This window comes from Centropristis striata, chromosome 11, assembly GCF_030273125.1.
Source record: "Centropristis striata isolate RG_2023a ecotype Rhode Island chromosome 11, C.striata_1.0, whole genome shotgun sequence".
Lineage (NCBI taxonomy): Eukaryota > Metazoa > Chordata > Actinopteri > Perciformes > Serranidae > Centropristis > Centropristis striata.
The window spans coordinates 11,341,071-11,353,532 of NC_081527.1; the positions used below are offsets into that span (position 1 = coordinate 11,341,071).

The 12,462-nt window shown below is 39.4% G+C and overlaps 1 protein-coding gene across 2 annotated transcripts in view; it reads left to right on the forward strand.

Moving 5' to 3' along the window:
• Positions 1-11,630, forward strand: part of gk5 (glycerol kinase 5) — a 17,305-nt gene extending 5,675 nt beyond the window's left edge. For both annotated transcript variants that reach the window (XM_059344018.1, XM_059344019.1), the window contains 7 exons: positions 470-596; positions 679-783; positions 2,579-2,673; positions 4,153-4,256; positions 4,336-4,395; positions 6,982-7,115; positions 8,413-11,630. In XM_059344018.1, the coding sequence (XP_059200001.1) occupies positions 470-596; positions 679-783; positions 2,579-2,673; positions 4,153-4,256; positions 4,336-4,395; positions 6,982-7,115; positions 8,413-8,579 (792 nt within the window). In that variant the 3' untranslated portion in view covers positions 8,580-11,630. The remainder of the gene's footprint in view (positions 1-469; positions 597-678; positions 784-2,578; positions 2,674-4,152; positions 4,257-4,335; positions 4,396-6,981; positions 7,116-8,412) is intronic.
• Positions 11,631-12,462: the final 832 nt, after the last annotated feature.

Here is a 12,462-nt window from a genome sequence, read left to right on the forward strand (position 1 = left end):
ATTTGGCTGGCCACTTAAAAAACTTGCTTAGTTACTGTAGTCAGGCTTTGTAGGGCAGAATAAGTCCTGCACCTTACATAAAACAGCACAGTCATGGCTAGAAGTACAGAGAACTCAAAAGTGTCTTTTGTGCAGTATTACACAGTTATAAGGTCCCAAATCATCAAAAATAAAAGAAAAAAACAAGTTGAATTTCGTTGACAATTTATTGGGCGGGAAGTAGCAAACTTGTTTTCGAGCAACAACAAAAAAGAAATGTGACGATCCAACAGTTATTTTCGTTTTTACACTCTCTTGTTATTTATGTTCAATCTTGCTGGTGGGTTGGCACAGAGTCTTCTTCTTGGATTGTCCCTTATTGCACACTGTAGGTCTTCGAGACATTTCCAGTGTTGCTCAGGTGAGAGTAAACCTGTTTAGGTTTTGTTTCCACAACATACAAATGGCTTCATCTTTCCCACTGCCATAGATGGCGGACCAGCAGGCAGCCATGTTTGGAGAGTGCTGCTTTGGTGTTGGCGATGTCAAGGTCACCATGGGAACGGGCACCTTCATGGACATCAACACCGGGAACAAACCACATACGTCCCTATCAGGTAAATCAAAAATTACACATATTAAGATTCTTTTATCCACATTTATCCAATCAGACATGTTACAAGCCCTTCCTCTCTGTAGGTCTGTATCCTCTGGTGGGTTGGAAGATCGGCTCAGACGTGGTGTACCTGGCGGAGGGCAATTCAGCGGACACAGGCACAGCCATCAAATGGGCACAGGCGCTGGGTGAGTGATGATGAGGATGCAATAACTCTGATGATTATTTTCACAAGAAATTGGGGCTTTTATAGGGCTATATAAGGAACAATTTGAAGTTATCAATGTTTAAAGGTAAAATTCACCACCTTTTTATGTTGATTTCCAATCAGTGTTGATGGTAAATGTAATCCACTAAAGCACAAATTCCTCAGTATTCGCTATATTGACCAGAAAAGGTAAGGTCTCTGCTTGTAAAGCTGTGCTGGCTGTGCCTAAATGTACCAGGATTCATTCCATAATCATTGACAAATCAAATCAAATAAAAATCAAAATTCCTTTTTCCCCGAGGTGAAATTCAGTTAGCTGTTAGCTGTTCTGTAAATTATTGAAGAATGAGACAGCCTGATGGCTGTAGGAGCAAAGGATCTTTTAAATCTCTCCGTCCTGCAACGGAGAGAGAGAGGAGCCGTCCACTGCTGGGTTTTTTTGGTCCATAAAGGTTTTGTGTAGCGGATGATCCGAGTATTTCAGGATGGCCTGGAACATCTTGACAGGTCATCTCTCCACCACCTCCTCCAGTGTGTCCAACCTGGCTCCAACCACAGAACCAGCTCTTTAGACCAGTCTGTCCAACCGCCTTCATCTCTGTGTGTGATGCTGCCTCCCCAGCAGACTGCAGCATAAAACAACACACTACCACCACAGACTGATAAAACATCTGCAGCATCTTACTACACATGTCCAGAGATCTGAGCTTCCTTAAGAAAAAGAGGGGGCTCTTCCCCTTTTTGTAGAGAGTGTCTGTGTTTAGGGACCAGTCCAACTTATGATCCAGGTATACACCTAGATACTTATAACTTGGCACCACCTCCATGTCCGCCCCACAGGTATTCATTCGCTGAAGGGGGCTTGAACCTGTGGAAATCTATGATCATTTCCTTCGTCTTTGAGGTGTTCAGTAGGAGATAGTTCTTGTGACTCCAGTCACTGAAGGCTTTTATCAGATCCCTATATTCAGATTCCTGTCCATTCCTGATACACGCCACAATAGCAGTGTCCTCCAAGTACTTCTGGATGTGGCAGGACTCAGAGTTGTATCTGAAGTCTGCTGTGTACAGTGTGAACAGGAATGGAGCCAGACCAGTCCCTTGTGGAGCCCCTGTGTTGCTCATTAATGTTCCAGAAACACAGTTCCCCAACCTGACAGACTGTGGCCTTCCTGTCAGGTAATCTGTGATCTGTGAGGTAAAGGAAAGATCCACTCCCATGTCTGTGAGCTCGTTGTATTTATTTTTGCCCAGCCAAAACAAAGTCTATCCAAGGGGTAGAAGTTGCGCTGGCAGAGTGTCCATAGTCTGAACCAGCGTGCACCAAGACGCCAACAACTTATTGATTATTTTCCACTTTGTTAATTGCCTTACAGCTTCTCTCCTTAAATATTTACCTTTCACAATAAAAGCCCAACTTCAATTTGCTAAGCACTTTGCTCAGAGGGAACTCAACTGAATAGCTTGAAACAGCATTAGGTGTCCAGAATACTGACTCATCATCCGTCATCTTCTGCCCTAGGGCTTAAAGTTCTCGGTCACCAGGGCTCATTTCAGGCAGAGCAGTTTTAAATTCATATAAAGCTTAAGTCATTACTTCATGGTCAGTATATAAAGCACACTCTGAGAAACATATTGCTTCAATTGACCACATTTTACATCAATACTGATTGGACCTCATCTTAAAAGGCGGGAAGTTTTTATTTTTTAGAGATAATGTTGTTTACACTGAATATATTAACGATTAACAGATTGAGACGTGTGTGTTTTTGCAGAGCTATTCTCAGACGTTAAGGAGACCAGCGACATGGCTTACAGCGTCAGTAACTCTGACGGAGTGTGTTTCGTTCCTTCCTTCAGCGGCCTGCAGGTAGATGTTTACGATGTGCATGTCAGTGCGTCTGTGTCAAAGAAAAGTTAGTTGTGTACAAAACCATATCCACCCAAAACAGTTTGTGTGATCACTATAGAACATATAGGCCCGCATTTATCAAACGAACGTAGAAACCAGCGAACCTACTCGTTCAGAGGCCTCACCCCAAGAGTTTTCCCTTTTCTTTTTTTAAGTCACCTTTATTAGCAAAACGCACCGTTACAAATAACAACACAGAAGAGAGGATTAAACATTACAAGCAGGTACAGAAATACGCAGCATATAAAAGTATTTATAGTTATATACTCAAACACTTCAGTGAATATTTTAAATTTGGAGCACAGACTTAAAGTTTTCACAGCTTTTTGGTTGCATGAGGTAAGCAATGTTTGAAAGTAAGTTTAAATTCCAAAAGAAAAGGAATATCTCATCCAACAGGTGAGACTGAACCAACTGGTTTGGTCCCAGTGAGGTTGGAATATGTCATTTATACATCTGTGATATATATAGCCTATAGCCTATATAATATGCAAATATTATTATTATAATGGAGAGATATTATTAGAAAGTTAACATTAAAACTTATATTCACTTCTTTACATTAATTAAGAATTCTGTCCCAGTCAGAGGCAGCGCTTATTGGAAATGTTTCTATTTGGGCAGAACGGGTGGTGAAGGAGAAACTTACGGACCCCTGTTTTCCGAGCTGCATGACTGTGTTGCATTAGATGTTTATCTGATAACAAAAGACAACAACATTTAATAGCCTCGGCTAGTAGCCTCTTTAAATCATTTTATGGTTGCAGGGTTTATTTATTTTTAATGATGTTTTAGTGATAAATTATATAGCCTAAACATGCTTTGATTTGTCACCATTAAAAAAAAACACAGCAGAGTTTTATCAGCTCCAAGCATCAATACAACAGTCTAATAACAATTCTCCGACTCTTGACTTCACGCTGACTCATATTTGCGTACACGAACTGAGAGCAGATGTGAGATCTGATCGTACCCTCCGCTCACGTCCAAATTGATAAATGCCGAGCCTTGCGTAGAAATGACCGTACGGCCACTTTATGCTCACTTTCTGTTTTACGCTCGTTTGATAAATTAGGACCATAGTGTTTCACTAATACAAGCATGGATTTACTTTTTATATTTATTATTATTATTTACATTTTGTCTCTATGTAACATGGTAATGTGTCTCTTTTTTCCCTCTGCCCTCCATTGTGAACTGGCCTTTGTAAGTGTGTGTCCTGCATGTTGATGTGATGTTTTTTTAATGGATGTGTAATCGAGACCTATAAAACCATAACAGTGCATAGTGCCATAGAGCTGCACTCTTGCTAGCCACTCTGTGACTGTTTCACTTACAATAAATAATACATAACAATAATTTCAGTCATGTTTTAAACTTTCTTCTTTTTTTACGAGGTTTCTGAAACATTTGTGTTTATACTTTATGCATTCAAAGGCTCCTCTGAATGACCCTAAAGCTTGTGCCTCCTTCATGGGCCTCAAACCTTCCACGACTAAAGCTCATCTTGTCCGTGCCATTATGGAGTCTGTCGCCTTCAGGTGAGTCATTTTAAAGTGACTTTTCAGTTTCTTGTCTCAGTCATGACTGATATCATCTCCTTGTACTTATTTTTTGCAGAAACAAGCAGCTGTATGAGATTATGCTGAGAGAAACAAACATTCCCATCACCAAGATCAGGTGCAGTTTTTTCTCTTCCACTATGTCAACTAAACTGTACATTTCAAAAAATTTGAATATCGTGAAAAAGTTCAATATTTTTTGTCAATTATTTCAGAAAGTGAAACTCGTATATTATATAGATTCATTACACATAGAGTGAAATATTTCAAGCCTGTATTTCTTGTAATTCTGATGATTATGGCTTACAGATAATGAAAACCCATAATTCAGTGTCTCAGAGGGCTTCTGAAAGTATGTTCATTTCTATACACTCAATACTTGGTTGGCCTCCTTTTGCAGGAATTACTGCATTAATACTTGCTTTTATAGCAGCCTTTGTTGCTATAAAAGCACCTTCCTCTTGACAACAGCCCATAGGCTCCTATGGGGTTCAGGTCAGCGGAGTAGGTTTGCCAGTCCAGCCCAGTAACACCATGGTCACTGAACCAGCTTTTGGTACATTTGCCAGTGTGGGCAGGTGCCAAGTCCTGCTGGAAAATGAAATCCGCATCTCCAAAGAGCTTGTGGAAGCATGAAGAGCTCTAAAATGTCCTGCTAGATGGCTGCTGTGTTGACTGTGGACTTCAGAAAACACAGTGGACCAACAGCAGCAGAGGACATGGCCCCAAATTATCACTGACCCAGGACTCGCATATTGAACTTTTTCACAATGTTCTAATTTTCTGAGACACTGAGCTTTGTGTTTTCATTATCTCTAAGACAGAATCATCAAAATTACAATAAAAACAGCCTTGAAATATTTCACTCTATGTGCACTTTCTGAAATGATTGACAAAAAGTATTGAACTTTTTCATGAAATTCTAATTTTTTGAGATGTACCTGTAAAACAATCTGAGTGGGGCCATTCTGTGTTATGAGTACTTTTACTTCTGATACTTTAAGTACATTGTAGTGCTGATACCTTCTGTAACTTTACTTCAGTAAGTTTTGAATGCAGGACTTTTACTTTAAAGTCATTTCACAGTGTGGTATTGGTACTTTTACTTAACTAAAGGATCTGAATGCTTTTTCCACCACTGACTGTGGTAGCCCATGTCAGCGTGATGGGGGGGGGGGATGATCCTTCAAGTCATTATATTAAGAAGCTCTCTCTTATTAATGAATTTGTATCTGAAAGTAATCTTTTTTTTGTTAATTAAATAGTGTATAAAATGAGACTCTTCAAAATAATTTCTCAAGGCCCATCCACACCAAGAATCACAGCTATAATGATGACTATAACGATCCACACTGATGAACAATAATTATCTGTAAACAGCGGCACAAAGCACACGCTGCGTGCTCCAGCTGTGGTGGAGCCCCACACGTCCTTCATCTTCTGCATTATTGTTTCTCCTTTATACCACCAATTAGCTTACATGAAAGATATGGCAGCTACAAGGTACTTGTTTTAGACTTTATTTATCATTTATTCTTAAGAATGCGAATGATAAGATTAACAAAAAAATTGAAGTTGGAGTAGGAGTTGCTGTGTCTGTGTGTCTTTCAGCACCACAGCGCCGAGGAGAGAGTAAGAACACTTTATTATTATGTAGACCTTCAATGTAACACACTGTAAATTCAGATTGATTTTGAATGGCTGTCAGTGTTTCTATCCTCAAATCGCTGTCAAAGTGATTTGTTTAATATCATTCGCCACTGTTGCGTTCATTGTTAGGGTGTTGCCAGCCAGGTTTTAAAACTACATAGTTATATTTATCTTTATAGATAAGATATGACTTTATTTATCCCCCAGTTGGTAAATATTAATATTTATATTTTTTTTGTTTGTTTTCCTGAAAGTACTTTTTAGCATGTTAAATAGGTTAAATGAGTTGTTGCATGTAGTGGTATGAACATCAATGAATAAATATATTTAAATATATGCAGCTATATACACAGTACAGTATAAGTGATATATGACATATATATTATAGAAAAGATACAGAAGGACTATTATAGGCCTAATGAGGTCCCATATAAAGGGAGATGGTGCAAATAAAGCAGTAAAGTGACCTGGTGGAGAAAACAGTGCTGTATTTTGTGGTGCTGCTGTTAAACAGTCTGATTTCAGCCGGTATGAATTATATAGTTGTGAATAAATTATTATAGCAATCGTCTTTGGTGTGAACGGCCGTTTTCTTATCTTAAGAAATGATTAAAAACTCAAAATAATACGATAATTTGACGTTGTCAAAAGATACAAGCTCATTATTTGCAATATTATGTCATGATTTTGAGAAAGGTTGTCATTATAATGTCATACAGGATCTTCTTTTCATCCCATTTGCATAAATGGGCTTCCAAAAGCATCTGATTGTAGTAACGTGAGCTTGCTGCACAGGTGAAAAAGCCTCCACGTCGGCATTTGGCTCTAGGAGCTAGTCCCACAACCTTTTGATACCCCAGCTTACAGTGCAATATCTGATTGTAGGATTTGGATTATAGCCAGCAAACAGGGCGTAACAGAGTGGACTCCTGTGCCTCCACTAATGCAGTTCAGCTTTTATTGCCAATGCATTAGGGGTGTATATTTTTCTGATACTGTTACAGTAAAGTGAGTTCCCATGTAATTGAGTGCGCTATCGTTCTTTCTGTCTCAGGGTGGACGGCGGCGTTTCCTCCAACGATTTCATCATGCAGCTGACTGCAGACCTGATTGGCAGAAAGTTAGGCAGACCCCAACACTATGAAATGTCTTGTTTAGGGGCGGCTTTTGTCGCTGGACTCGGATCGGGTACGCACAGACCCACACTCACACACAACATATACTTTATGCTTTACAATTTGGAAACATTTGCTTTTAGGTTACAGCAGCCAGCTGTGTCTTTCAGAGAGGCAAAAAGAAGAAGAGAAGCAGCTCTGTCAAACAGTTAGACAAAGACGCTTCAATGTTACTCTTTACTTTCAAAATGGTTCTTTGTTTTCCCCTAAAAATATCACAATTCATGGTCATGACATTGAGTTGCATTTGAAAAGTTCTGATCAAAAGTCCTATTTTTATTCCAAGCAGTGGCAACTGAAATGCTGCTCTTAGTTATGTAACCTGTTTTGCATTTAATTTTTCACGTTATGTAATTAGATTGTTATACATTAGTCAGTGCTTAATCAAATCAAACACAGAAGATGAATGTGTTCTTGTTGTTTTATAACCAGAAGACAGAAGCAGGTGGTGCTGATGACTGAATATTTATAATATTAACAATAATAATGTGAATCATGTGTTTGAGAAACATTCATTCTCAGTGGATCAGTAGCCAATAGTGCACCACCGCTTACAGCTGTTGATTAGCTGTGTGTTTGAGGGCAAAGACTCATTTATATCCCTCACAGTGCCATGTTCTGCATTCATAGGACATCTTGTGTTTAAATGGTTTGTGCTAATTAGAGGTGGGGGAAAATAATCGATACAACATAGCAGGCCTGGAATTTCGTCATGTTAGGGGCAAGGCCATTTGGCCATAAAATAAAACAATGATTTTAAGTCCATGTTCATATTGAAACTAATTTAAGGACTAGTAATGACACTTCTGAGGAAGATTGGAGTCTTGAAACTGTCAAGCAGGTAAAGAAACATCTCCTTGTAAAGTAAAATGCATCAATCTCATGCTCTTTGAGAGCTAAATGAGAGCAAACACCTCACATTACATTATTCACAGTCGGGAGATACCGTATTATAGAATCTTTGTTATCCTATACTGTGTCATTTTTAATTGCTGTCAACATGCTTTCCACTAAGACATGGAGCAGCTAGCCAGTGTGGAAAAATATAATTTTTTCCATAAAATTCAGCTTTTTTTATGTTTTCATTCAAAAAAATTCAGAGCAGTGAAGCTTAAAGTTGAAAACAATTCTTGATTTCGTTAAATTTTGTGTACACAAAATGCAGTTAAATAGCAATGTATTGTATCGCAATACTCACTATATCGTGACTCAAGGAGTCAGGATCGGGATAAAATCGTATGGTGGGGCCTTTGGTGATTCACACCTCTAGTGTTAACGTTGTCTCCCTCTGTCCTCCACTGGCCCTGCAGGCTTCTGGAAGACCAAGGAAGAGCTGAAGAAGCTGCAGAGCACCGACAAGATATTCCTGCCCAAAGGAGCACCAAAGGGCGATATCCCAAATCAGGAATACATCCCCATTCTGCAGAGCTGGGAGAGAGCTATGCGACGATCCATGAATTGGTACAACAAGCCTTGAAACCGGAGGGAGGTCCAGGGTTTTGGGTTTCGAAAGGAGATGGTCCTTTTTAAACAAAATCACAGTTTAAGATGTAACAGCTATTAGCTCAGTTAGTTAGTGTCTAGTTAAGGGTAAATTTTATATGATACATAAATGATTTGGCAATGATGCTTTGCTGTGTAACATTTAAAGGGATAGTTTAAATGTATTTTTGTCAGCACCCCAGTTTGGAGAAGCAGGCTGTCAGGCTGACGGAAGCTAAGCTAGATCTTTGCTTGTGTTGTTGAAGTGCCAGTATATTCGGGATATTTTCAATAATTTATCGTGCGTCAGACGACCCTGAACTGAAGCGGTTATTGACACTATTTTGAAAGCCACCAGACTCTGTTGGCATAAACAATGTTTTTTTTTCCCTCACAGAACATTGGGGTAGTTGGCCTCGATCCGTTTGATTAAGTGGGTTAGTTCGCAGTCGCCAAGGTCATGATGACCACAATGACACAAACAAACTAATCAGTAGAGGCAGCAGTAAACCAGCAACTCACATAGTCTGGTGGCTTTGATGAGCACATGTAACAGCTTCACTCCCTGTCCCAGAAAGGGCCGTCTGAAAGTGGAAATATTCTATAAATTAGGGTTGTCACAATACTAAAATTTCGATACCGATACTCAGGAAAATATTCGATACTCGATACCACCAGGATAAAAACAAAGACCCCAAAATTTAACGGAAATATTTTTATTAATAAGAAAAATGCAACATGTAAAAATTAACAGAACCACAGGTTAAGTATTTATAATAAAAAACAGTTGTGCAAAAAGAAACTGCAACTATGATAACAAGCTTCAGATACTCGATACTTTTGAAAATGAGTATTGTATCCGGATACAACATTTTAGTATCGATACTTTTTTGAGTATCAATACTTTTGACAACCCTACTATAAATCAATTCTTCTTTATTTTTTTACAGGCTAAAGTATGTTTTGTTGCTGCCCCGTCCACAGCAGTACATTGTTTAGCTTCTGTGCATGTCCTCCTACCTGCTTTTCCAAACTTGTGGTGTGCCAACAGCCATCTACTGAAGGTAATACATGACTATGGATAATACCTCATACAAGTCCTCTTCAAACGGTTCAAACTGTCCCTTTAACAGCAGCCACTTAGTCTCTCTGGGGGGTAAATGCCAGCAGAAAACACGGCTAAAGGTCATACTCTCACCTAGTGAAATAGCACTGATAACCATGGTTGAAAGGTCCAGCCCACGTCTGATCCAGGTCACAGTGCCGTCAGACACCTGCACAGCTTAATCTTGTACTTGATTTATTTACACCACAGCTACCTTATACTTTATCCACATGTCACGCCACTGGTGCCTCCTCATATTACAATATTTTGGGATACTATTTATATATCTTCCCACATGGGGGCGCTAACGGCTGGCCTTACAGCTTTTTCAGTTCTGAACCATCATCGCAGCCACATGATAGTAAGGATTAAAGTCCTTGATCTCAGATTGACACTTGATTATCTGTGAGCAGCACTTGAGTCTTGTGTTCATTATGCCTCAGGATGTAAAGGATGTAAAATAAGATGCAGAATTCCAATATTTTTTTAGACATTTAACAACACCTAACAAACACAGTTTACTGTTTTCCTCTTAAACATACCTGTTTCTTCTTTATTTAACAGAAATGTCTCTATCATTTCAAGGAAATGTTAGTCCTCGGAAGAAAACATCCAGCCTCACAAGTTGCCTTTTGGAAATCTGGGGCAGCTTCATGTTTAAAATCATAAATGTTAGCTACATGCTCTCCACAGTATTTATGTTCAAACTATAAACAATTATTAAATATAATGTTGAGTAGGGTTGCAAAGGGGTGGAACATTTCTGGTAAATTTCCAGAAACTTCACATAGGAAGTTTTTGAAATATTCCAAATTGGAAACAATCCATGGGAATTATGGCAATTTATGGGAATTAACTGGAAATTGGGGGTAATTCAAATGAATTGTATCATATCCAAACATAGATATAAACATTTTGTTTTGTCGTAAGCAGACATCCATGCAAATAATACAATTAAAAACATGACATTTCAACAGATTTATTTCTAAGTAGGACTTTATCAAGTTTTAATTATTTTATTGAAAAAAGAGCCCCTCTCCCTCCATGTGATGGAGAAATGCACAGTGCATGTAGGGAGCGTGGTCTCGGTAGGGGGCGTGGCCTCCGCAGCCCTGCAGTAAGCTGTGTGCATGTGATTGAGGAATTGCAGATATTCATGAGTGTTTGCATGAACTCTGGTTCAAGTTCCCTGTAAGTGTTTTGCTCTGTGTGAAAGAATCCAGATGGATTTTGGTATTTTCGATGTCAGAGTTACTCGCTTTTCCGATGCAAAAAAAACATCTCCATTGGAAATTAATTAGAAAAGTTTGTTCAAGCTGACAGTGAGTGGGATTTTTTTATAGGTATGTGGGGGGATTAGAACATGAATGAATATAATAATTAATAGCAGTCATTAATCTCAAATTTTGCTATGGTTGTTTATGGATCTTTCAGGAATTTAAATAGGAACTGAAATTGCTCAAAACAGAATTATGATACATATAAATGTGTTCATTGCCCATCTATGTTGTGTTTCTGTCATTTCAGTTATTAGTTAATGTTGAATTGTTCCTTGGCTGGCAGCCATGGTGATGTCATATGATAAAGTTTTGACTCAAGTCTTTGACCTGATGAACTCTGATGACAAATGTTACAAATTGTGATGATAAATGCTAACAAATGACTAAGTAAACATAGACTGTGAATCTCTCTATGTATTCCGTTTACACTGTGTTGTTAAATGTTTTTACTGCAATGTCATTTTTTTAAAGGTTTGTTATACAAAGGGACACTATGCAAGAATTAACAGCTCAGATTGAATAGGACATTCCATTTCTAACACTCAGCCCTGTTATTGAAGGACAGGTGTCATCACAAGCTGCTGCAAAACAACAAATGATACATTTGTGTGATCAAACATTTTGTTACCAAATTGCATAGTATTAAAGAAATGTAAACGATCATCCGTTTCTTGTGGTGTTTGGAGTGTGTGGCGTGTGTACAGTGGGTGTCACCGACATGGTGAGTGAGCAGCTGCTGCCTAAAGGGTTTTGACTTCACATGGACTCTGGGGAAATGCCGTTGTCTTGTCCCTGGGGATTTATCAGAAATGCAGGCTGTTGGATGAGTGTAGGGATTGTTTCCCATTGATGTGACCAACCTCGCTGTGAGGGGTTGCTATGGTAGCTTGCGGATGGAGTGACTGAGAACAAATGGGGTGTGTTTTCCTGCTCATGGTGCTGGTATGGTGAAGGGGGTGCTAATTGAGTGCACAGAAAGGGGGTTTCCTAAACAATGGGAGGATTGTGTGCATGTCCGCTCAGAGGAAGAGCAGAAGTTCTGTGTACATCACAGAGCTCCATACTGTACTATCTTTTCTGTATCAACCCCCCCTCATTCCTGTAACCAAACGCTTCCTCTAGCTGAGCTGTCAATCTTGGCTTTCTCACTCTAACATGATCAGTTTTTCTGTGCCAGTGGGCTTGGCTTGCAGTGGGATGCCTTCACAGAGAAAAATGTGCTAGAGTGAGTGAGACAGGCAGGACTAGCCCATGAATCAGTGCTGCCGGCTCTCACACTAATCAGTAAAATGGGGGTGTGTGCGTGCCGGTTTTGTGCCTGGTGCCGCATTGTATGAGTTGTGGTGGACCCTGCCTTGCAACAAATTCAATCTGACAGCAGGAACTGGATGCAATGCGACCACTACTCCAGTCCCCCTCCCCCCATACGAGCTGAACCCTGCATCAAGGGTCATTATATAACTCCCTCCTCTCTTTCCTCACTCTCTCTGACA